This window comes from Procambarus clarkii, chromosome 48, assembly GCF_040958095.1.
Source record: "Procambarus clarkii isolate CNS0578487 chromosome 48, FALCON_Pclarkii_2.0, whole genome shotgun sequence".
Taxonomy (NCBI): Eukaryota; Metazoa; Arthropoda; class Malacostraca; order Decapoda; family Cambaridae; genus Procambarus; species Procambarus clarkii.
This window is the reverse complement of record NC_091197.1, coordinates 6,418,630-6,445,887: the sequence shown is the minus strand read 5'-3', so window position 1 is coordinate 6,445,887 and position 27,258 is coordinate 6,418,630. Positions and strand designations below refer to the sequence as shown.

General features: G+C 38.4%; 2 protein-coding genes across 5 annotated transcripts in view; one reads left to right on the top strand and one right to left on the bottom strand.

The window, feature by feature from the left end:
* LOC123764705 (uncharacterized) overlaps positions 1-944 on the top strand; it is a 60,343-nt gene extending 59,399 nt beyond the window's left edge. Inside the window, exon 6 of the mRNA XM_069302516.1 lies at positions 328-944. Within this exon, the coding sequence (XP_069158617.1) occupies positions 328-503 (176 nt within the window). The 3' untranslated portion in view covers positions 504-944. The remainder of the gene's footprint in view (positions 1-327) is intronic.
* Positions 180-27,258, bottom strand: LOC123764704 (tRNA (uracil-5-)-methyltransferase homolog B). Of its 4 annotated transcripts, none has more exons than XM_045752725.2 (11): positions 27,072-27,257; positions 23,953-24,127; positions 22,789-22,875; positions 19,809-19,955; positions 15,576-15,746; positions 13,654-13,895; positions 12,791-12,908; positions 11,292-11,388; positions 10,519-10,661; positions 6,520-6,598; positions 180-3,535 (listed from the first exon to the last, which is right to left on the bottom strand). In XM_045752725.2, exons 1-11 carry the CDS (start codon positions 27,140-27,142, stop codon positions 3,297-3,299), a joined length of 1,569 nt encoding a protein of 522 aa, XP_045608681.1. In that variant the 5' UTR covers positions 27,143-27,257; the 3' UTR covers positions 180-3,296. The 4 variants fall into 4 exon arrangements, with proteins under 4 accessions (XP_045608681.1, XP_045608680.1, XP_069158616.1 ...); XM_045752724.2 differs by having other exon boundaries at positions 2,208-3,535; positions 6,508-6,598; positions 27,072-27,258; XM_069302515.1 differs by lacking the exon at positions 27,072-27,257 and adding an exon at positions 26,382-26,523 and having other exon boundaries at positions 2,208-3,535; positions 6,508-6,598.

The following is a 27,258-nucleotide window of genomic DNA, read 5'->3' as shown; positions in this document are numbered from 1 at the left end:
AATGTGTAAGAGCTATTATAGGTGTACAATAGATTTCTGAGATTTTAAACGTTTCTAATGTACAGAATAATGCAAGAAAATTTGTATCGGCACCATTGACCTAATGTTTGGTCATACTAATGTGTGTGTGAGTATAATATATAAAATGTAAGTCTGCATATGGTAATAATATATAAACACTGTTCAGATATGTTTTTATTATGGCCATTTGCATGTGTAAAATATGGAAATTATTTTAGGCAATATATGAATTAAATTGATTTGTATCCAGATACAAAGTTTTAGAATGTATAATTAATGAGATGTTTCATGATGATCCCTTTCCAGCACCCAATGCACATCCTTCCAAGTACGAGAGCCAGGAAGATGTGCCTGATGAGGAAGAGGTCGGGCAGCAGGTGAGGGCTGGAGACCTGCTCCAGTTCCTCAAGACCATCGCAAGTGACCGGGGTCTCTCCACCCACACTAAGGGATTCAGGTTTGGCATCAGCAGGAGGAAATAGATGGCTGCGCTCCTCAGCCTCTGGTTACTGTGACCTCGGTCATGCCTGCTCACCTATTCGTCAAAGGCCCCCCAGCAACTGAACGTGCCCATAGAGTTTTGGGAAGATGGTTTGCATAAAAGAAAATTACTTAAGGTGGCAGTGTTGTAATAAGGTTGATAGAACACTCGCTTGTTGTTATGGTTGTCATTGATTCGCAAAAAATGTAACTAGCAGAATTGGTCACTGACAAGTTTTCAGTTATACCATTTCTTGACAAATGGTTTCAAATATTTAAAGGGACTTGCTTAACCTTAAATTTAAATGACAATAGTGTTAGTTGCACAGTTATGGTGCTGGGGATGCAATAGTAGTAACACCCATGTGCATGGCAGCTATCGTGTATTAACTGTGCAGTAAAATGTATCGCTTCGCAAGATGCTAATAAATTTACATCAAATATTGATTGTATTAATAGTCAAAAATGAAGTAAAATATAAAGCAATCATTAGACAGTGAGAAAATACACAGCTGTGATAAGGCTTCAAACCTATGCACTGGTGTGATGTGATAACGGTACTGAGGTTATACCGGGCAAATGTAATGTGGCATGCACACTTCTCATAAAATAAAAAAATTGCATTGGCCTTTGCAGTGTGACAATTGCACAAGAGTGAAGGAATACTCAAGGAAAAAATTGACAATTTACTCTAACAAGATAACAAATAACATGTGAAATAAACAAAAACATGACTTGACACGCATAACTAACACACACTAGCAATAATAATGTGTGTGTACAAACTTGGGTTAACACAAACAAGGGCAACACTGAAAATGTTTACACTTAACACTACAACCTGTACACGAAGTTCTGGAGGTGAGCATCACGTTGAGGCAGTAATGTTTAATCCCTGAGCACCTGAGAGGCTGAAGCCCTGAGAGAGGTCACGGGTATTTATACCCACATGACCTCACATCCTTTGTCAAGGTGGGCTAACAAGTAGCCAGCAGCGTAATTGGCAGTTCATAGATGTAACGAGAGCCAGTGGGTCCAGAGCTGTGCACTTTTCGTGACAGCTGGCTATTCCCAGATGAACACGCTAAGCGACTACGTCATGACATGAAAACACAAAATTTGTCATTTGTTCATGTTGTCATGCAAAAATTGTTCGGCTTCAGTGGAAGCCTCGAGAATCCTAGGAGGGTGCAGTAGTACTCCAGGTTGCAATTCTTTTTAATGTTGAGTAGTCTTTTAGAGCATGTATCTGGGAATACCCAGCGCTTAGGTTTGAATCCTCATCACAGCTCCTGTGGCTTTTCTCATGGATTCATCATGATAATGTGATTTCTGTGTATTATGGACAGTAATAGTGGTACATGCATCCATGTTCCTGACAACCTTAAAGTTGTTTATCCTGAAAGGGCACTACATCAGCAAGAACTTTACCTGCATTGCCTTAACTTTAGGTGCTGGCAAATATCTTGCCATTATATCAATTATGAATGTTCTGCAATAAAAAAAAATAGTTAAGACTTAAGGTAAATCTAGAGCCAAGACAGATTTATGTGCAAAGATTCAGAATCTAGTAATGTGCCATAGGCACAGAGAACACTGAACATCAGGGGTCCACAGCTATTAAACACACTCCCAGCAAGCATTAGAAATATTGCCAGAACAAAGACGGATGTACTCAAGAGGCACTTGGATAAGTTCTTGCAAGAAGTACCAGACCAACCAGGCTGTGGTAGATATGTGGGCCACTCCAAGCAACAGCATGTTGGACAAAGTTATCACGAATCAAGCCTGGCCTCAAGCCGGGCTTGGAGTATTACTCCCAGAACCCTCTCTAGGACTTTAAATTGAATAAGTAATCGATAACTCAAGTACATGACTTCATTCCTGCAGTCCAGGCAACTGCATCTATAGGAAAAATTGCATTAAAATGTACCCAACCACTTGGACAGGTCAGCAGAATGACAACCTTTCTTCTTGCAGGGCGAGTGTTTGATCCAAGGCATCACACAGTGCTGTCATCTTATCATTGTATCCATTCCAAATACTAGCATCATACTTGCTTAGTGTTTTAACCTGACCTTACCATAATCTTTCAAATGGTGGTTCTTAAAAGTCTATCAGATAAATAATATAAAGGCCAGTAGCAAATTATGACTAAATGGAGAAACTTTAGACTTGAATTTAAAGGAAACTGTACATATGCACTAATAAGGTACAATGTGCTAGAAAATCTTTAATGATTAATTAGATTATCAAAATGGCTTTTCAAATTCTTGTATTCCATTTACTACACATGTGCTGAAGTTAAGCACTTGAATTCCTTGTCTACAAACAAAAAATTTATTTACATAAAATATTATTTAGAAACTGGTTTTTAAAGTGAACACAATATTTTCCTACATATACTGTAGCTTTGAAAATAAAGCTAATTTCTCGCCTATGGAAAATTAGGTTCCGAACACTAAATACATTGACCCCTGTATGTCAAACCGTTATAAAGAATGGGTTGGCATAACATGCTAAAATCTCTTGGTATGCTTGGTCATACTGTGCTTAATGTGAGTGATAAAGTAATGTGGTCATTGTTCACTGCACCCATGCTAAAAATTCTCTAATTGGTACAGTATGTCCAGAACCTCTACTTGAGCCTGTACTATACTGTACTGATAATACAGGCTCAAGTGCACAAAATGCAAAGCCTTGTAGAAAAATGATTTGAGTTTATCTAGGCTTTAAATGTAGGTAGGCCAGATAAAAATTATGATCTAAAGTACTGTAAACCATAATTTTTTGTCTTAAGCATCGACTCGTTCAAATAAGAGAACAAGTTCTGTGTGGTCGGTATGTGGGAACAAATCAACAGGAACGGCATACTTTGGAATAAATGGAGCGGATCGATCCCTCTTGTTCATTGTGCGCACAGTTGTCCCGAGCTTTATGAAGTTTTCCATTGCAAATCCTTGTGGTTTACAAGTTACATAAACCAACTTATTAATGGCATCACACTGGCGAATAGTTTGGATGACATCAGGATCTGTGGGAGAAATTAAAAGAATCTATTTAAAACATGTTGCAGAATCAATGATTGGTATGTAAATAAAGTAAGAATAATTATTCAAACTTTACAGTGAGCAAGTAAAATAATTTAATAAGGTAATCTACTACTAGCAGGGTACAGAACTTTTCTCTAGAAGAGTTTGACCCACCAGCTAATAAAAGTATGATTAGCTTTAGTTACCTAAAGAAATGCCAATTGTCAGCACCTTGTATTTTTACCATCTTTCTGGTCTGATTTCAAGAAAGCTTTGCTTTTTAAATTTGCCTCCAATGTCAACAGTGTTCGAAGTATATCTCGCTCACTCTGGGTACAAAATAAAATGCAAATTTCTTCACTTAAGTAGCAGCCAATCCCTGTACGATTAAAAGCATGTACAGGAATGAACATCAGGTCATAGTTGACCTCTCACACACACGCCTTGTACACAATATAAAATGCCATTTTTTTTTTCTATTTCCGTTCGTTGGGTTTATTTAGTAATGACATAGGAGGGGTTCATACTTTTTTCAAGTCTTATTCTCTACTTACCAAACCAGCACGAAGTTTTGAAACTACAGTACTTCAATCGACACCTTGCAGGGAGTAAAACTGTCTGGCAATTTACACAACCGATCCTCAAAGTCCATTCCATCCAGTGGTCAACCCCAAAGACACGTTCATCAATTTTAACATACTGTTTATTCAAAATAAGAACTTATATTTGAGAAAATTCCTATCCTTATATATTAGCATACTGTTCATATTTAGGCATTGGTTAGGTTAGATGTTTAGGTTCTGTTGGCAATTATTTGTACTATATTTGTAGTACATACGTGAAGCATTTACAGCATTGAGGTTCGAACAAGTCTTCAGCGTAGTACTTGTTCCAGAAGTGTTCGAATGTCATCAGTTGAGTCATGTAAACCATTTTCCATTCATAAACGTGGGGGTTTAGTGGCTGTATGGAATGGACTTGGGCCATTGTTTGAGGACAGGCTGAAGTAAGAGACTGAAAATTCTGATCAAATGGTAGTTTGATTCCCAGTTAAACCTTGATGCCCATCTGCCAATCACCCCAGTATCCATTTTGGCTTGAGAAAGAAATGCAAGGGAAGGTAGGAGGGGGTGGAGGGCAGAGGTGAGAAGTGATATAGTAGGCATAGAAAGAAATCTTTTTAACAAACTCAAGCCAGTAGGTACATTATCAAAGGGTAATATTGGATTATCAGATCCTATTTTGTAACAATTTAGATTCTCTAGGCAGCATAGGTAAATTCCTGTGTCTGCTTGATGCAAGTGGTTCCTTCATCCAAAAAGAAGTGAATGGTGAATCTACTTCTGAACCACCCTAGATTGTACATTTATTAATTGTTTAAGTATATTTCATTTAATAAAGATTCTTATGCCTGAAGCACAGTGTATAAGAGATTTATTTAAAAGTTTAATGGGAAAATACTTACAAATAAATGAGAAGTTAGTTGACATATTTGAATTTTTAAAGATTCTGCAAACGATTAAAAAATTTTAAGCGATATTTAGAAACTTTTTTTTAAATGTAGTATTCAATGTATACAATATAGCACAAAATAAATGTTAACATTGTAGGATGAGCAAATGTAAGTAAAATTGGTTACACAATGTTAATTAGGCATTTCTTAGTTTACCATTCAAACTGGTTGAAAGAAGTACAGTTTTTAATTTTGTTAGGGAAAGATCATTCCACAGTTTATGACCTTAACCAAATTTGAAATGCTCTGTAAATTAAGTCATACTCTTGGCATATCAAGCAATTTTTTTTGTGGTGCCCATGGTTTCTGTTGCAGCAAACTAGGAAATATTTGAGGTCAGGATTAGTATTGCTGTTCAGTTTTGTAGATCATTTGAGTGTGTGAGAAGTGAATTAATATTTAACATACTAAAGAATTTCAACAAGGGTGTTAAGTGCTGTTTGGAACTGAAGTTTATCATTCCAATTGCTGGTTTAATGTTGAGTATTAATGGGTCGAAGGTAATCTTGGGTGGTACATCCCCCGGGTGCAGATACTGTATAATGATATTGCTAGATAAGTGAATAATTTAGCATGTCTAAACATGGTAAATAGTATTTGATTCTATAGAGGATAACTACCGTTTTATAAAAGTTATATTTTGTATATACAATTGAAACATAATTTTTTGTCTGTACACCAAGGAGTTTGCAATTTACTGTTCTCAGTTTGGTTAATGATAATTTTTACTTTAATTTGATTGATGGACTAGTTTCCAAACTATGTAAAATGTGTTTTCAGTAGTAAGGACAAGTTAGTTAGTGGTCAGCCACAGATGGATTTATTTCCACTGTCATTTAGAAAAAGTGGGTTACCATTTGGAAAAAAAAAATGGTTGCAGCAACACCTGAAGCCAGTTCCATTTGCTGATTAGAGGTATTTGGTAACTCGTTGATATAAATGAAAGTGTGGGCACCACCACCAAAACATTCCTGGACAAGCTCGCAGCTAAGAAAGTGACAACTAAGTTATCATTTTATATTTAGCCCTGCCCATAAGTGATAGATAAGTAATGTTTTTAGTGCTCACTTAAATGTGCGAGACAAATGGTTTATGTAGTTATGCTCAAGTTGCCTAGAAAAGTATATAATGGTTTGTGTGGTGTATATAAATAAAAAGCAGTGATATGTTTGTGGCATGTAGGCAATCAAGCTTGAGAGGTCTGTTTATATTTCATTACTAATCTGGATTAGAAAGCTGTGAATAAACATTATTCGCAAACTAGTCCAATGAACGTAGAACAGGAAAATTAACAAATCATTGATGCATGTGTATACATTTAACATTATAAAAACAAATCTTGAAATTAGATTTTGAGAAATGAGCAGATGATCATTTCTCAGCTCTTCAAAATTATAATTCCTGTAAAGATGTTATAAAATTCTATTACAGTATCAACAATAAATAAATACTTCAAATTACAGTAGCACTTACGAAGACCTGAACGTGCAGGATTAACAACAGCAAGAACATCTGAACAGTGTCTGAGGGAGTGGCTTAAACGTGGAAGTATCTGCAACAGAGATGAATTAATGAGTACCTTTTTGTTTTTTCACCATAGAATGAAATTAGTGATCCTAATATGACACACACAGATGAATCCTTTTGCCTCAGTTTGGTACATTCATTATCAAATAGAAAGCTGCAAGGAACCAGAACACTTTCACTGAACACTAACAGATAAAAGAGCAATTCCTCTTTGAAAGCCAATTCCTATCTGCAGTTTTTCAGACACTATTTTATGTAGTTTGACCTTTGGCAAATTAAAAATTGCCTGGCTATGAATGCAACTATTCTAAATGACATTACTAAAAATTCAAAATCTGGAAAGCTTCCTCTCCAGCAAGGAAGATCAGCAGTCCTTCCATAATGGGCATGGTGGCACAGGATTTCTTCATGGTTCTTCAGTCTTGATTCTACATTGCTAGAGCTACTGTTGCTGCTGCAGGAACCTTGGTGATCGGGATCATCAGGAAAAATGATGTCCTAGAGAGACATGTCGTAATAATCTGGGTGTATCGGTTCAGGGTCGAGTGTTTTGGGGTAAAAGTTTGGATGGATCTCTTCAGGCATGATATACATCAGCATCAAAGATCTTGTTTTGAGGTTCTCATAGATCTGGTTAGCATGCTGGGTGTAGTGTGCTGTCAACTTGGTAATCCTGTTGGGTCTTGATTTTCTGGTGTAAACCAGGAGAGCAGGACAGGAGATTATCCTGTCTTAGTATATATAAGATTATCGAGTTTGTCTTAGTGGGTGGTGAGGATTACTTATTCACCAAAATGTCTCGACACTACCGTGCTCCGCGGCCGCCACCCGTCGTCGTTCATTTTTCTCCCGATTCTGAGCGAGTGACTATGGCTTGCGTCATGTATTAAAATATTTGTAAAAAATTCAGTGCTTATCTGATCAACTTCTGGGTGGTTTCAAAATGAGCGCCTTTAGAGTACACACAATTTGATACCAATATTGAAAGACATAACATGAAAATTGATGTCAGAACACTGGAAAAATATAAATAATTTTGTAGTGAATGAGCATCAAAAAGTGTCCAATAGTTAAAATATTTAATATTCCATTATTCTATTATTATGGGACTAGTTTTAAAATACGCACGTTTATTTTGCAAACAATTTGATACCAAAATGAAACACACAACACAAAAATTTGTTATATGTTATCAAACTGAACGAGTATATTCATTACTGTACTCTGCAGGTGTGCCAATTGATGCTCATTCATGGGTAACTTGGCCGACTTTAGACTTTGCTGTGGAGAATCATGCCAGGCTTTTAGACCATACAGTATATGCATATACCACCTGTAGAGAATTCTATTGCGAACACAATGATACCAAAACACAACGTAACATGAAAAATAAGGTGAGAAAACTGAAACGAGTATACACATTTTACTGATTTTGCGCACTCATGGTTTTTTTGCTGACTTTAGACTTTACTGTGGGGAGTCACGGCAGGCTTTTGGACCTTATATGCATATACTCCTATAGGTAATTCTATTGCGAACACAATGATTACCAAAACGAGCAACGTAGCACGAGAATTAAGGTGAGAAAACTGAAACGAGTATACACTTTTCGGTGTCGCCGCGCGCTCTCCCGAAACGTTGGGACCATACCTTGGGGTGCTTGACCATGACATCACAGTCTGCGGTGTGCCCGCACGGAGTGCAATAGTGTTAATCTGATGAATCAGAAGTGTTATATTGATTCAGTTTCTCAGTCACAGCTTGCATTTGAGGTGATTGGTGAAGTTTCAACAGATGGAACAGGTAGGTAGGTTTATTAGGATTGTTTTTTGGCATTGTTTTACAGGGGTTGCAAGAACTGAAGGCTCGAAAGCAAGTGCACCAGAATCAGGTAGCCTGGGCTTCAGAGTAGATGATCCCGGAACATTTGTTAAAACGGCAGGTTCTGTCTCCGGATAAAAATTGTCGGCAGGTCTGTAAGTACAGCATATCATATCAACTGGAACATTGTTACCAGTTGAGGCTTTAGTCTCATTTGCCATTGCAAGGGCATTTAGCAGGTCAGCAGATACAACTATGGGTTGGCAATTCATTGGTGGAGAGAAGCTTGTTGATTGTAATAACAAACTTCTTGTTGTCTGGTCCAGCCATCCTGTCTGAAAAGTGAAGTAGAGCTGGAATAATTGCTGGTATTTGTGGCTGGTGCTACTGTACTTGGAGGATCCAATTTTGGTGGTTGCTGTCTCCTGGACAGGTTATGCAGGTAGGCCTAGGAACTGTTCTGGGCCCAGGGCAAGTTTATCAGCAGCTGGTCTTTGAGTGTATGCTTTTCCTTGATCTTTAGTTCTGTAATTTCCTCCTCCTTGGGGCAGAGGCGAGAGATGACAATGTGTTGTTTGCCACATAGGGTGCATTTCATAGTGTTGCTGGAGCAGTTCTTGTAGTTATGTTTCCCAGAGAAAATGCTGCTCCATATTTCAAATATGATCACTTTGCAAGCATTTGCTTGCAGAGTGATCATATTTGAAGCACTTTAAGCATCATCTGAGTTGGTAGATTTTCTGTCATCTGTTCAGATACTGAGATAATGCTAAAGCATTTAAAACCTTTTTTTGTCACGTCTTGTCTTGTTAAGTGATTTCCAACATCAGTTTTAGTACAAGGCATAGATTTTCTTCCCTTCGGATTATCTGGGCTAATACAGCTTTGAGAAAAGAGTTCTCTTCATTAATATGATGATCTCAGCTTCAGCAGCTAACCACCTGTTGAGATGGTAGACGAAGACTGTCCCTTCCGGTCTAGTATTTTTGTGGTAGTGGCGACAAGTTTGTCTCTGCTAGGTGGTGAACTTGTCAGCCTGCTTGAAAACAGAGTCCCATCTCCCCTCACTCAATTACCGACTGGAGGCCACCCCATAATGGCCATAAAGTGGTGTCAACCCTAGGCAGACTTTCAATGTTTATCTCTGCTCACAAACACACAAATATCTCCTCCCAAATACATGCAGGAAGGAACAAGCACCACAAGCTTTTCACAAAATATGTACTACTTAGGCCCCACACACAAAACACCAGCATCCCCCCCTGAATATTGAGGACCCTGAGGGTGAACACGCCTCAGGGGGGCTTCGTAGCCTGGTGGATAGCGCACAGGACTCGTAATTCTGTGGCACGGGTTCGATTCCCGCACGAGGCAGAAACAAATGGGCAAAAGTTTCTTTCACCCTGAATGCCCCAGTTACCTAGCAGTAAAATAGGTACCTGGGTGTTAGTCAGCTGTCACGGGCTGCTTCCTGGGGGTGGAGGCCTGGTCTAGGACCGGGCCGCGGGGACACTAAAGCCCCGAAATCATCTCGAGATAACCTCAAGATAACCCCCAACAAAATCAGTGGGCCCAGAAGCTTCCACAAGAGAATGTGGGAAATTCACATACAGAGCCAGGTATGTTCAAGAGAATTCGAACACCTCTAGAGATACCTGATCAACCAGGCTGCGAGTCATATGGCAGGCTATGAGCAGCCGCGTCCAACACCCTGGTTGACCAGACAAACCAGGCCGCCTGGTCAGAAACTGGGCCACATGAAAGTTGATCTTCGAAACCACCAAAAAGTAAGGTAGGTAGCCAAGGGACCCAAATGGAGACCAAAACAGAATCTATTACATCCAGATTTATTAACTGGATTCAGTTCAAGCAGGAAATCATTTTACAAGAGTACAGCATGTGCCTGAAATGTAGTGCCTAACTAAAATAACTTTGTACAAAAAACAATAAAATTGCAAATTACTTGCACACATAGGTACATTATTTATTTACCAAGTATTGTATTAAAAAAGAGCATAAAGTAGAAATTATTTTTAATGGCACAACCACATATGCTAGATATATAAAACATACCTGTATTGATAAAACACAAGATAAATAATACTCTTATCTATCTTATCTTACCTTTTCTGCTTTGCCAGCTATGAAGGAACTATTTGTAATATTGTTGGTTTGAGCATTTTTTGTTGCATCTTCAACAGCTCCAGTTATTTCATCAATGCCAATGGTTCCTCGTACACGTGGTGCCATCACTAGACTTATGGTGCCTGCCGACAATTACATCAATAACATACTTTAATTATTTCTAGTACAGTAAAAGGCATTCTCATCCAAACTCAACCATTCCAGATACTTAAAAAAACAGCTTGACTGGGTATTTAACTACACTTCAACTTATGATTTGAAAATCAATCAAGAAGATGGGATACTCAGGTGATAGCACTGCCTACAAGACTAAGTTAACTTAATATACATTCAGGAAATAGGGGAAAATCTTGGCTCACCATAGTTTACAGCATTAATTTATGTGAAATTAATCAATTTTAGGAGTCGGGCAACTGTTGTGGGGAAGGTTAGTACTGTAGTTGACTTGGAGAAACCTTGGCAGGCCTAAATACAGGCTTCCTGTCCCCATCATAAATTTGTATTATAAAAATGAAGCAAATTTAGTTGCACTGGAATATTATGATTTGTCTATCAGATCTTAATTGATACTTTAGTTCCACAGCATCTACCTGCTCTACAGCATCTACCCGCTCTACAGCACCTACCCGCTCTACAGCACCTACCCACTCTACAGCATCTACCTGCTCTACAGCACCTACCTGTTCCACAGCATCTACCCCCTCTACAGCACCTACCTGTTTCACAGCATCTATCTGCTCTACAGTACCTACCTGTTCCACAGCATACATCAAGCACTGTAGTGATGGGTGAAACTTCTGCTACTTCTTGCACGGTTCTGTACAACACCTCGGCTCCTTGTGTGTTAATCTGTAACATCCACATATATTATGATTCTTCTAATTTTATACAATTTGTATACATCCTTGTATATTTTATTTAATGTTAATATCACTAACAGCATTTTATTATCATTACCCTTTCATTCATTTGTATATTTCAATCATGTCTCCTTTTCTCTCTGCCTTTCTAGAGAATGTAAATTAATCTTTCTTAATCTCTCTTCATAAGATATCTTTCTAATGCTGTTATTAGCTTCATCATCCTTCTCTATACCATCTGAAGAATTTCACAAAAGCTTAACTGTATATGCTAAATGAGGCCTAACAAGGGCCAAGGTAAAGCTATAAAAAATAGCGATACCAGTACATGTACTTGTAGAGAATAAGTCACAATTATCTGACTGAAAAACAAATAACCTATCCCACACACCTAAAAATGAGGATGTTTCAGGTCCGTCCGTCACCTTCAAGTGAAAACTGAGGAAAGGGTTAAGAAGCCGAGCGGACAGCACGCTGGACTTGTGATCCTGTGGTCCTGGGTTCGATCCCAGGCGCCGGCAAGAAACAATGGGCAGAGTTTCTTTCACCCTATGCCCCTGTTACCTAGCAGTAAAATAGGTACCTGGGTGTTAGTCAGCTGTCACGGGCTGCTTCCTGGGGGTGGAGGCCTGGTCGAGGACCGGGCCACGGGGACACTAAAAGCCCCGAAATCATCTCAAGATAACCATCATAAAAAAAGAGGGGGAGAGGTGAAGGTGGATTTTGGAAATTGTGGAAACTGATCCAAGGCTATCAGAACAAATCTTTGTTCTTGTAAGAGTGTTATAAGAACAAAAATTAAAAAATGCCTGACCAGATATTAAATGCAGAAACAAAATAAATGAAAAGCAGCAACAAAACAGAGAATCAAACTGGGGACATAAGAAATAGGAGACCACAGAGAAACAGACAGCCAAGACAGTTATAAAGATGCTACTGAAGACCCGAGTGTTTGCATGGATGCTGTCAGGTGGGCAAACTGGAAGTTTGCGAGATCACCTCATGGTTATCACATGTGGCTCAGGAGTGTTGTTTATAGGTGGATCTTCTGTAGTTACTCTGCAGTGAGTTTGTCCAGTGTCTCCTGCTCTGTCATGAGCAGTCCAATGGGATAAGGAGTGATCTTTGCTTTAGGTCCCTTCACTAGAATACTGAATTAGTAAAACTTGCACAGCTATATTAAAAAACACATATATTGAAGACAAAGTTAAGGAATATTTATTAATATTTGTTAATCTCGAAGATTTTTTCAAACCTTATCTGCAATGTGGCTACTGTTATTTTTTTTTGAGGGGGGGGAGGGCTTTGTATAACTTTAATAAGAATCTTATAACAATTTATACACAAACTGTGTAACAACTTATTGTAATGTCACAGCACTCAAAACTTACTTGAAAGAATGAATCTGGTGATATTTGGAACTTTAAATCACAACAGGTCTCGGTAATGTGTTCCTTTCCAGCTATCAATCTATACGGCGCCTGCTCTCGTGTACAGCGGGTATGCTTACTGCAAACACAATTTGTGACTGTTACACAGACATCAAAATACAATATTTCGTGAAGAATAAAAAGTATTAAACCTAGTGAAACGCCCATAGAGTTCATCGCTCAAAAGCTTGACGAGCCAGAACCTCGTGTCGAACTTACAATTCTCGTCAACTTTTGTAATGGTTTTGTCACATAATTATGGGGGAGACAGTGGAAAGAGTACTTCAAGCCACCACTGAGTGACCAGCTTGCAATAATATAAAAATAGAGCATCAAGTGTAATAAAATGCCCCATTTCTGGGTGGTAAATCAGCAGATTCCCTGGCACTATGACATTGGCTAGCTAGGTCAAACTGAATGTGCCAGGATCTTGCTGCCAGTTTGCTAGGAGAGAGGGGTCATGGATTGAGTCAGGTTGGAGCAACCTGAGCCATGATGATCAAACCACACATCAGAAAGTGAAGAAACAGCAGCATTTCAGTCTGCCATGGACAATTATCAAGCGGTGTGATAATGGCCTGATTATCAAAAGTGAAGTTTGCCACTTTTTGTTGGGCATTTGCCACCACTTGAATAATGTGCCACTACATCATCATCCACTACACCATACAGGATATGCTAATATAACACAATGAGAGAGAGAGATTTTATCAGCCATCATTACAAATAATCCATGATAACAGTTGCCATCAGAGTTAATACATCTTGATTGCAATCATTAAAAGCTATGTTCTACATTAAAGATAATCAAAGATAATACTTACCATGCTTGAAGATAGAGTGAATCCAGTTCACACTCTGATCCTTCCCCTTCAAAGAAATATTTTCGAAGCTCTTCCATAATTTCCTGTATTCCTTCCTCTGGTAGCTGCTGTGGATGGATGTAAACAGTGACCATTTTTTCTGCACTCTCAGTTGACCGCACCATTATACTCCGCCATATCCCACCATCATCAAATTTAAGACAAGCTCTATGGGTAGACTGACGAATAAAATTCTGGAAACTCTGAGGAGAAAAAAAATATAATGCATTATCAGATTTCACAAAATACAACAACTACAAAGCCTGAGATTGCTGAATCAATCAGGATAACTGAGAAATTGTCACTGTGATGCGTGTAAAGACTCGAGCAGTATCATGAAATGGGCTTAAATGCATAACCAGAAAACGCTTAAGCTCAACAACACTACAAAAACTAATGACTCGTGATGCGAATAGCATAAATTTTACTAATTTTGGAGATTCAGAAGTATCTCTGATGCTTATGAATTCTTGCCAGCAACATGAACAAATGTCTCTAAAACTAAAATAACTTCTAAGGACACAAATCTCATTTTGTAAATATAAACAAAATAATTACAGCAATTTGGGCCACATGGCAACTTTGAGGCAAGGAAACATCTGTCATATCCAAACACAACTTTCCAAACACAGCATCTTTATTGAGACTTTCCTGTGCTATGATTTTCTAGTATTGTGATAGAATGAACATAATATATTTTTCTTTTAACTTTAATCAAACATTATCCACTTTATGAAGTACAAATTATAACGTATGCATTTGCTGTATACAATTTAAGGATAATTTTTTTAAATACTCTGGTTATGATTTATTAAAATGCAAAAATAATGCAGAGTTACAGCTGATATTTTATTTATTAATATATACGATGGAATCTTGGTACTCAAACTTAATTCGTTCCTGAAGACCATTCGAGTAGCAATCTGTATGAGTACTGAATAATTTTTCCTATAAGGAATGATGTAAATTGGATTAATCCATTCCAGACCACAAAAAGTACACACACACACAAACACAAAAAATAAATTATATAAATGTAAATTCATTCTCACTTTACCTGAACTTCAGAGAGTTGATGGCATATGTGGAAGGTGGTGAGGAAGAGGAGGACATATTATTGTTTGACAGGGGAGTCCCCCTACCCTAGAAATGTCAGGTAATTGTGTTTTGTGGGGTTCTTTTTCTATTTCACTCTTGAGACTCACTGGATGTTTTTCTTACAAGAAACCTCTCCAATGATATTTGTTTTTGCCTAAATTTTAAAATATTTCTAAAGTGAGAGACACCATTCTCATTCAACAGGTTTATAACATAGTTTGCCACAGCTTTGTCAGGGTGTTATTTTTCAAGACAACTACATTTACCCACTTTTTCACACATTTCTTTTATTATAGAACTAGATTTAAGCATACCAAACTCCATAGCAAGAACAGACACACGGGCACCATTTTCATATGTTGCTACGAGTTCTTTTATCATCTCTGTTGTGGTTCTAACTAATTTCCTTTTCGTCTGGCTCTTATTATTAACTTTCTTAGGTCCCATGGAGACTTATTTATGCTAAGAATATAAAAAAAATCCAAGACAACACAAGAAAGTTTACAGAGAAGCTTAGTGGGGTTGTGCACTGAACAGTAGCTACTGGGAAACTGACTCGTCTGTTATGCATGTTTACGTTTGAGTGCCAAGTAAATGTTCAACTACGTAGCATTTTTGTTGAAAATACTAATCAAACTCTTATTTATGAAATAATTTCAAGTGTAAAACAAGAGTGGTAAGACAACGTGAAGAGAAGAACTGAGGTTTAACTGACAAAAATGGAATTGTTCTTCCATGAACTAGTATGGAGGAAAGATGACACAATACACAGTTAAGATAGTTACCCGAGCAATGTGTTTATGGCTTTCCCTTATATTGATGAGGTAGGTAGGAGGGATGCACACCATCAGAGGGTCGGTAGGTCGTCCAACAAAAAACCCAACAGTTTTTGGGTTGCCATCAACACCAACTTGGATCCCAAACTCATCTTTGTTGCGATAGGCTATTAATTCAGGCTGTTAATATGGTAAATGAACATTTAAAAAAAAATACATGCCAATTTTATATATAAAACTCGGATCACATTAAAATTAGCATCAAAATATACCTTATTCATAAAACTAAATAGAACTTTGGAAGGTTACTTTAAAAATACTGCTTAAATATTTCAATTATCATTAATATATTTCCTGTTTAAAACAATTACTAATCATTTCTCAGCCCTTCTATTGTCTCCATCCATGAGAGATATAATTTACCTATCTGAATATTTGGTGTAAATTTAATCTACAAATATTTAATAGGCACCGCCTAAGGATCTATGGCTGTGCAATGTGAGGCCTCCACAATAATCCCTTGACCAGCAATTGCAAAATACACTCATGAAGCATTACTACCATTAATCCTCACACTGGTATTGATCTGGTCTTTAATTTTATTTTTGCACCTTCTCTTGAAATAACTTGTTGAATGTTCAATTTTTTCCCATATGAGCATCACTCATTTTCCTGATGTATTCAATCCCCTCTTTCTGCATTGTCAAGTGGGATTTAAATTCATTCATTCATTCACTCACTGAAAACTTGAGCTTAATTTTAAACTTAACACTTAATACTCTCGCTGCCCTGGGCGTGCGCTCCGTTTGTACACATGAACAACTACTGGTGGTGCAGTCGAGCGTGCAGGCGACACCAAAATGTGTATACTCGTTTCAGTTTTCTCACCTTAATTCTCGTGCTACGTCGTTCGTTTTGGTATCATTGGGTTTACAATAGAATTCTCTACAGGTGTATATGCATATAATGTCCAAAAGCCTGCCGTGACTCCCCACAGCAAAGCCTAAAGTCAGCAAAAGTTACCCGTGAGCGCACAAAATCAGTAAAATGTGTATACTAATTTCAGTTTTCTCACCTAATTCTCGTGCTACATCATTCGTTTTGGTATCACTGTGTTCGCAATTAAATTCCCTGCAGGTGTATATGCATATATTGTCCAAAAGCCCAGCATGACTCCCCTTAGCAAAGCCTAAAGTTACCCATGAATGAGCAGCAATTGGCACACCCACAATCTAATGTGTATACTCGTTCAGTTTGATAACAAATTTTCGTGTTACGTCGCTTGTTTTGATATCAAATTGTTCGCAATATAAAAGACGTGTATTTTAAAACTAGTCCCATAATAATAAAGCAATAAATGAAATTTTAACAAATATTTTAAATTTTGGACACACACATCATCATCACAAAATTATTTGTATCTTTCCAGTGTTCTGACATCACGTTTCGTGTTAAATCTTTCATTTTGGTATCAAATTGTTTGCAATCTAAAGGCACGCATTATAAAACTACATAGTCCCATAATAATAGCACAATAAATAGAATTTTAACAAATATTTTAAAATTTGGATCAAATATATGATCAAGATAACCTCAAGATGTATTTATAATCTTTCCAGTGTTCTGACATCAATTTTCGTGTTACATCTTTCATTTGGGTATCAAATTGTGTGCACTCTAAAGGCGCTCATTTTTAAACTACTCACAGATTGATCGGATAAAATTTTAATTTTTAACAAGTATTGCTACAACAATCAACAATTATCACCAGATTCATAATATTTGCTTTACTGTTCAGGGTGAATAGTGTTTACTGATTTGTTATGCTAAATGCATTACAAGTGGAGCATAAGTCTTGAGCCGAGAGTCAAGCCTGGGAGTAAATGGAAACTAACTGGGGGCAGTTAGTAACTGGATAAACAAATAATGTGCTTTATTATATTATAGATGTACAGTAGGTGCATCAACCATCTTAACCATTCCACTTTGTTCTGAACACACATGAACCTTTAACAATGCAAAACACCACCAAAGGGCACACAAAGATGCAGAAGACCTGGAACATCCACAAGATACCCAGCTGCCGGGACCAGTTCAACCACAAAAACCCCTGCCCCCAATGAACGGGCCAAGACATATGAGCAAAGATCAGCCTATGGAAAGAACAAGGGTAAACCACAGGCTGGCTAGAGCATAAGACACTGCGGACGACCCGAGATACAAAAGCCCTGGAAGAGAGAACCAGGAAAACCAGAGCGAACCACAGAAAGAGCACAAAAACAGAATCGGTTACACGAAGGCAGAGGAATAAAGCCACCACTTGACACAGCACACAATGCACCCCACCGCAGAAACAACCAAGCATCCACCACCAGAGGGCCCCACCAGAAGCTAACAAACACATTCCCAGCCAGAAAAGCAGGAGCCGGCAGCAACCCAACAAAGCACCCACAAAGGTCAAAAGAACAAAAAACCCTGGCACCGAAGGTGCTCAAGAAACACCCTCAACTGGCAACCAGAAGCCAGAGAAAGCAAAAGAACGCTCACCGAAAAATATCAGGACTGCAGGGACCACCGGAAACAGAACGGGTTAAAGAAAATAAAGAACCCCGTCAAGGGACCAGGCAGGCTCAGGTGGCGCAGGAGCAGGCCAAAGGTTAAACAATGTGGGAGAAAGCATGCAAAACTAGACTGAAGAAGCGAAGCCGAATGCAAACCGGAGTGGCTCCACCAATGCTGCAATAAGAGGAGGCTACAGTATATGACAGAAGAAGCCGAACAAAGGAAAGCCAAGAAAGAACAGAACAACCTATCAGAAACTGAGGAGCAGTGATGAAGGAACAAAATGGCGGAAGGCATGTTAAGCCCGAAAAACTCCCAAAAGTGTCAGAAATGAAAGCCAGGAACTTCCAGGGACCTAACCGGAAAAACCACCAACCAGGTAGAATTGTAGCAACAACCAGACATGTGAGCTACAGACCCACCACTGCATGTCGGGTAGGTTGTGCAGAATACAGTGCGACCTCCTATCAAGAAACACTCCTGGCCTGAGGAAAGACAGACAGTCAAAGACAACTGGCTTACCTGAAGGGCAAGCACCACCACAAGCAAGAAGGCTCCCTAAGGGAGTATATCCCAAACACAACAGGGAAGATAACTTTGGCTGCACAAGGGCAGCACTTAAGGAACACTATGGGAAGGGAACCCTGAGCATATGCAGCTCCAAGTACACTAATCTCCTGGCTCACGCTGCACAAATGTGCACAAGAACAGCATTAAGGTCAAATACCACTTAGTAAAGCAATCTGAGAGGGCAACCAGCACCATCTACACCACTATAAGAACTGGTGGTGGAGCAGCTGGCTGACCAGTCTACCTCCCTCCCTCTCAAATGAGTGGGGGGCAAAATTGCTCGCGTTAGTTTCACAAATTTTCTAGCATTTATTTGGATTGTTGGGAGAGGGTTTTTTTTGGCGGTTTTGTGGATGTGGTCTCATTTCTAACTAAGCAGTAGTCTGTTTTGTTTCACTGACTTTGTAGATGTCTTTCCTTGATGGTGCCAGATATGAACAGTTTTACATGAAAGGTTTTCATAGTGCCACTGTTCTTTGGTCACTTTTTTCCATAGCTTGAATCTATGGCCTTTTCTTTTTGAAGTTACATGGTCAGCTGTTGACTCTCTGTCAACTGTTGGCTCTCTGTCAACTGTTGGCTCTCTGTCAACTGTTGGCTCTCTGTCAACTGTTGGCTCTCTGTCTACTGTTGGCTCTCTGTCTACTGTTGGCTCTCTGTCAACTGTTGACTCTCTGTCAACTGTTGACTCTCTGTCAACTGTTGACTCTCTGTCAACTGTTGACTCTCTGTCAACTGTTGGCTCTCTGTCAACTGTTGGCTCTCTGTCTACTGTTGGCTCTCTGTCTACTGTTGGCTCTCTGTCAACTGTTGACTCTCTGTCAACTGTTGACTCTCTGTCAACTGTGTCAATTCATATCACTATTTTGTATGTGGTGATCATATTGTCTTTGTTTTCCATTCTATCTACAAGCTTAGCGTACAGTATATCTACTGAGCTAGTTGTACTAATTTTGAATGAACATATTTTTAACAAATACTATGAAAATGCAAAAACCATGATATTGCCAAACCTGCATAAAACCAAGTCAGTGAATAGGAAGGATCTGCTCTATTTATACCTGCAAATTACCTAAAGAAAAAAGAAGTAACAATGATAATGCCACTTACTGACGGTCTGGGTGATTCTAGCTGACAAGCAAGCCCCCTCGTGGTCCTTACAATTGGTGCTTTGTAATCACCAAGCCGTTTGGTCAAGAATTTTACTATCTTGCACATTTGTTGCTCTTTTATCTTAAGTTGCTTCAAGTATGCCTTCTGGAATATTCAAACAAGATCACAAGAGAGTTCTTGCTGAAATAAATTGCAAAAAGTTTTCTAAATATATTAACATTATGAGAATAAACAAAATTTTGATTAGTTCCCCACTAAATTATTAAATGGAGAGATAAGGTACAGAAAATTGTAACTAAAATAAATTTGTTAATTTTTACTTTAGGTTGCCAGAAACTGATTAACTATTCGAGTGAAAATGAATACTATAAATCAAACATACTAGAAAAATAATTAAAACTGAATGGGTAGAATACCTGGAATAAAATGACAAAGTAACAGACAGTATGGCTTTCAAACAGGAAGATCCTGTGTAACAAATCCAGCCCATGCTCTGAAAATGAAAGTACAGTACTGTACATATAGTAATGATGTGGTCCAAAGTATAAATGTTATAATGGACCTCCAGAAAGTAGACTTTTGTATTATTGAATTTTGACAAACCAGAAAAGCTTTATATTTATGTTGCTAATAAGACTTAAATCTAATGTAACCATCCTAGGCCTAATACATGCTATCCGAGGCCTAATAGAGTACATATCGTCTATGTGCTATTCTAGGCCTTGGAATATTTAAGTTTGGCTTTTAGCTTTATTTCTCCAGGCTATATAAATAGAAATGGACAGTGGCTGAATGGGGCTCCATTACTACATATTGGTACTTTCAACTGCAGTTAAAGGATGTGTAAAATCACAGTTCAGGAGGATGGGTAGAACAAATCTAATTATTATGAGAGCCAAGGAGTTCGTACAGAAAAGACAGTTGGGCTGACTACAGTTATCGGGACCTAAAACAAGACCGAGTCCCATAGAAGAAGTTGTTCTGGAAGCTGGAACATGCTGGAGGGGTGAACAGGAAGACTTTTGATATGGATTAAAAATATCCTGACAGAAAAATGAGGGCAATGTATAAGACTGGAGAATTGTTACTAGTGGAGTACCACAGGCTTCAGTTCTAGCACCAGTTGTGTTTACTGTCTATATAAAAGATCTACCAGAAGAAATACTGAATTATATAAATATGTTTGCTGATGATACAAAGCTAATATGGAAGATAAGAAACTTAGATGATTCTTATATATATGTATACAGTATATATATATTTATTCTAATATATATGAATATGTAAACGGGATATCAAAGAATAAACAGATACACATTGTCTGGGCAGCACTGGGGTGTCAGAACAATAGCTCCAACAAGCTAAGGAGGTAGACAGTACAGAAAAAAAGGTAACAGAAATAAAAAAAAAAAGAGTCTGCATAGCTTCCACCCAAGCGTCTGCATAGCTTTTCGGCCACCCAAAGGGTGGCTGAAAAACCGAGCAGTAAATCGGCCTGGCAGAGGCAGGTCCCAAGGAACTTGTGAAAGGTGGCCCCAAGCTCCAGGGGCAGTACTTACAGGGCACCTAGGGACAATAACCCTAGGCACATGCAGCCCAAGTACTGTAGAATAACTCCTGGCTCGCGCAACTCCTGGAGGACAGTCACCACACTCAAAGCACAGTGCTGAAAATCACTGGAGCAAGAGCACATGACCTCAGCCTCTAGCATCAGCCTTAGAACTGAAGGGTGGATAGCCGGCGCGGGGATCTGGGGCTCCCCCTTCACCTCCCGGGGAGGGGGGGGGGAGCTGCACAGACAGCGGCGCGGCGACATGTGACGTCATGCTCATTTGCTCGTTTCTCTTTGGGAAGTCCTATCTACTTTTTCGGATTTTGATAGCAATTTTCACCGGAATAGGGGTTTGTTTTGGGACGCTTACCTTTCTGGGTGCCTAACCCGGTCGATGGCAGACAGAATGCTTCCAACCACACGGGGGGTTTCTAGACGGCCATTGCTCCTCATGCCTCTTTGAGGGGGCCAGGTTCTCACTCATGGTCCCCGGTAGGCCCACAGAACTCCATACACATGACTGATGCCAAAGTCTGACATTAGCATATCAGCCTGGATAGCTCCAGGAATCCGAAGGGGCTCCCCCCAGAAAACTATGATGTACTGATAGCAGGGAAGGCCAAGACAAATACAGAAAGTTTTTTTTTTAGATACAGTATAGTAAACACACACTAAAATGAGAATTATGCCACTGAATAATGAAGAAGGTGAATTAACTGATGATAAAGAAATGAGTGATATTCTAAATAAGTACTTTGTCTATTTACTAAAGAAGAACATGATATATTATCAACAGTTGAACAGCGCTATGCAGTTAGTGAAAAGGACAAGTTGACTAATTTTGTGGTTACGTACCAGGGAGGGAGTTATTAAACAAATATAATAATTTAATCCAAAGTCTTTAGACCAGGAAAAGTATTTCCAAAGATCCTTAAGAAATGCAAAGATGAACATTGTTAATCCTTGCCTCGCATAATTATTAAATCATTAATCAAGCAAGGCACCGGAATTATGGAAGTTACAAATGTGATGCTGATTTTAAATGGATATTAATAACTTCCATAAACTATCAGTCAATTTACTTAACTTCTATTGAGGGAAAATGTTAGATGCAATATTTGGAAATGCCATTCACAGACATCTTGAAAAATACATAAAGAACTCACAGCATGGTTTTACTAAGGGTTGTTTGTGCTTTAATAAATGTACAGTACTCTCAATCTTATCCTGCAAAACTGAAGCAGTTGATATGCAACATGATATATCTTGATAACACAAAGCCTTTAATAAAACCACAAAGAAGACATGTATAGTACTGTACTCCACATTTATAACCACATGAAATATGTAATAAGCATCTTCCCAAATGCTTTTTGGAATTACAGTATTTCTGATAGTGACAAAATACTGTAATGAAGTTATTACCTGGCAGAGTGGAGTGACGAGCTGAGAAAGGTGCTCATACTGGTCCTCAGGAGTAATGGGCTTTAATAATGGGCCATTCCTCACTGGCTAGAATACAAGAGATAATGATACTGTTACCTGTAATTATTACTAGGTTTAAAAACACATTACAAAGAGTGCAAGAAAAACTCTTCCACAATAATTTCAGCTGCAACCAATCAAAAAAGTTATCCCCAATCCTTATGCCAGGAAACTCTTCCAACATGGGCATACAGAGCAAGAGAATGTGAGAGATGAGAGTATGCATGTGGGGTACATGGTAAACTGGAGAAGACAGAAGGCTATACTAAGTACTGTATAAGTCTTTTGTCACATTACCAGTGCTACAATAGTGCTTGGCACTTACATCAAAAGTAAGCAGTGCCAAGTCAACATGAGGAAGTAATGTGTGCGTTTCCAAGACGAAAACTGTGGTAACATGCCATCACAGAAATATCAGTCAGGTCATTCCAGGAAGATGTCTTCAAGGTCTACGGAATAAGCTTTTGTAACATGAAAGGTACTCTCCATTAAACATTTTAGAATTTTCACAAACCTTGAAGAATTCTTCCTGTGACGACCAAACCAATGTTTCTGTGATGGCGTGTCACCACCGTTTCCCTTCTCGGAAATGTGCTCAACAGTTCCTCAAATCGACTTGACTACACCCATCAATTCACTTATTTCCTTATTTTCACAGCCTGTTTTCTGTAAAGCAAAAATCTTAATATTGGTTTCTTTGCTTAGTTCCTTGGTAAGTGCCATAATAACAATGTTATACCACAGAAGCCACTAACAAGTGCAAAAAACAATGGACGGCCATGGAGCAAAATGCAGCACACATCCATTCATGATGACAGCCAGGAAGCAGTCATCATGGCTCTGGTATTGTGGTCACCCCAGAGAGCTAACATCTGCCATGACATCATGTAGCTGCTGTATACTTCTGTCAAAAATCTTTCACTCACAAAACCATTATTCTTTTTCTGCCATAAGTACGCAGCACCTTGCTCGAGGTACAGTACCGCATATTTTTGAAGCGTAGTGTCAACACAAAATTACCATGGGACTAGAGCTGATCCCCAAACATGTATATGTTGAATAAACCTGTAACACACAACATTTAGATTTATATATTTACTATACCATGATATTTTTTATATGGTCCTTGGATTTGGGTTTGTGTGCACATTTTTTTGAGATCTCTGTGTGCTGCTGCTTCTGGATAGTCTCCTCCTCCAATTTATGCAGCTCATCCACCATTAATTCGAATTGTTCACTATTTGTTTGCTCATTTGGCGATGCACTATCTCTTCTTAGCCTGGAAAGAATATAGGTTTTGTTTTACTTTTTTAAAATTCATTTAACAGTATAGTACATTATAATTTATCATATACTAGAAGGGGTACCCTGCAGTGCCTATCACCTTCTCTCCCTCCCTCACCATTCTCTCTCTCTCTCTCCTCCTCTCCTATCCCTTTATTTCTCCTCCCTCCCAGTCTCTCTCTCTCTTCAATATTACTTAAAAATACTATAAGAACACTTCACACATCAAGGATGATCGGCAGACATTAACATATACAGTGTAATCCATAAAGTCTAAGGACAAAAACCATATAATCAAAGTTTATTTAAGGTTTAATTAATTAAAGGTAAGCATTATGATATTTTTGTTAATTTTTATGTGATTAGCACATAAGGTCCAATATGGTAAAAATAACAAAATAAAAGATTAACCATATTATAATAATTCAGAATCGAGTCATAATGGTACAGTATCGAGAGATTTTTCTCTCAATATACAGTACAGTACTTTTGTTTTGGCACATGTGGCACTCTTTTTTTTTTTTCCTTAATGCCAATACTGATCCACCCATGTTGGGAATGTACCCAACAGCAATTACTGGGATTAACTAGGTGAACCTCCCAACTACTTCCAAGATATAATAGAACTCATGAACTTCACACCAGAAATATATAAATCTTTGATATTCCCAGAGTCAGATTAAATTTATATAAACATGGTAGGCAAATAAAAGAACCAAATACTGTATATAGAACAATATAAATATCTCTAATGAATTACAAAATTTCCCATCCTGTACTTTATTCAGAAGTAGAACAACGAAAAACCAAATTTCATCTTAATACAATCCCACCCTGTGCTTATCTCACACAGTACCTTATGCTACTAACTCGCTTAGTATTTTATTATCTAGAAATGAAACCAATATAAAATTATTTTTATTACTACTTTATTTTGATGTAGTCATTATGTGAATCCAATTTCTGTCATCATGTACCTATTATTACATATATTTTTTATTCCTCCTCCTTTGTATGCTTAAAGACCTGCCCAAAACACTATGCGTGTTAGTGTCTTTACAAGAACGTATCATTTACTAATGTGTATACAGTACTTTAACAACCAATTGTACCTTCTTGTATATCAATCCATCAATAAATAAATTTGTGTGGAGCTATCTCAGTCTGACTAGCTATAGGGAGCCACTGTTGGCCCCTCCAGAAATGACTAGTAGTAACAAATTGTATAGGTACTGCCAATCATCTTAACTCCAAATATTTAAGTTTTAATGTGACAAACATCCATTGGTGAATCGTCCTGCACATGACAACCTGTTTTAATTAAAATGGGGCCCCCGAGAATAATCATTCTGCATCATAGTCTTTAATTTTTGTCAGGGATAGGATTAATTAATTAATTAATTAAATATATATATATATATATATATATATATATATATATATATATATATATATATATATATATATATATATATATATATATATACACACACACACACACACACACACACACACACACACACACACACACACACACAATTTGCACAATGTTTCGAACCTCCATGGTTCATTCTCAAGTGAAAAGAAATTACAGAACTCGTTGATTTATACCCGTACGGGGTCAGGTGATAAGACAAGTACAATAAAGGTAAAAACAAGGGGATACATAGGGGATAAATGGGGGACGAAGCACATAAGAACATAAGAATAAAGGTAACTGCAGAAGGCATATTGGCCCATACGAGGCAGCTCCTATCTATAACCACTTAATCCCACTACATACAAAGATTAATCAGGTGTAATTGGCCCTGTTATGTTGAACAGTGTCTTCTGTGTTGGCATCGTTATGTTCTGGTCTTGTCCTTACTCTTGTGGTGGGTAGAGTAAATAGTTCCGTGATTTGGGTGTTCATGGTAGGTTGTTCTATTCTTATGTGAATTGCTTCAACTCTTGAAGCAATTACTCTTGCCCCCTGTTACCTAGCAGTAAATAGGTACCTGGGAGTTAGACAGCTGCTACAGGTTACTTCCTGGGGTAGTGTAACAAAAAGGAGGCCTGATCGAGGATCGGGCCGCAGGGACGCTAAGCCCCGAATTCCTTTCAAGATAACCTCAAGATAACCAAGATAGCATGTGTGAGTCGAGAACAAAGCCAACTGTACTACAAGACCCTACAACAAACCTAACTTAATCTACTGTAACATTATGTAACCTTAACTCTCAAAGCCTAATCAAACTAAAATAGTATACTTTTGTTCTTCTGGTGAACTCTCTGTGGGACGTCACCGACATAATTGGGATGCGTTAGGAATCTTCTCAGATACTACTGAATTATAATGTTGCCACCACCATATGAGCTGCAGGCAATGTTATGTTCATTACAGCACAGCCTATGAGTGCTCTCCACTCTCACCTGCAATATAATTCATAATAATAATAATAATTTGCTGTGTTGGGGACAGGAAGCCAGAGTGTATTCATACATGTTAGGCTTTTATTGACGTCCCTCCCCTACCCCAGGCCAAATTACTGACCCCGCCAAGGATGCAACCCCACAGCAAGCTGACTAACTCACTCCCGAGTATGTACTTGCTGCTATGTGAACAGATACATTAGGGTAAAGGAAATGTTCCCAACCATTTCTGTCCCGCCCCGAATTCAATATAACTCGCACATCAAACACACAAAATAATAATAATTATTGCAGGCGATGAGTCACAATAACGTGGCTGAAGAATGTTGACCAGATCACACACTAGAAGGTGAAGGGACGGCGACGTTTCGGTCCGTCCTGGACCATTCTCAAGTCGATTGGACCATTCACAATCGACTTGAGAATGGTCCAGGGCGGACCGAAACGTCGTTGTCCCTTCACTTTGAATAGTGAAGGTCTTTCTAGTGTGGTCTGGTCAATAATAATTATTATTATGATTATTATACCTGCCAGCTTGACTTCTAATTCCTCTACAACTTAATATTGAAGACAAACGGCAGCGGCTCCCAATCATCATCCTTATATTGCGTGTAGTTTCCTTGAAGGTTGTCTCCTCCCGAGGGCTCCACGGGTCGTCGGGTTTGAGGACTGAGTAACGAGGCACTGGTGATGTATGTTGTTGTGACGACGTCG

What these genes read in the sequence shown, in the direction of transcription:
- LOC123764704 (XM_045752724.2), bottom strand. Translation starts at nt 27,142, where the DNA reads ATGATGATTGGGAGCCGCTGCCGTTTGTCTTCAATATTAAGTTGTAGA. An exon ending in TCGTCACTCCACTCTGCCAG is followed by an intron (nt 19,956 to 22,788) that starts GTAATAACTTCA and finishes TGAATATTCCAG; the next exon opens with AAGGCATACTTGAAGCAACT. An exon ending in TCACTCTATCTTCAAGCATG is followed by an intron (nt 12,909 to 13,653) that starts GTAAGTATTATC and finishes TTGTGTTTGCAG; the next exon opens with TAAGCATACCCGCTGTACAC.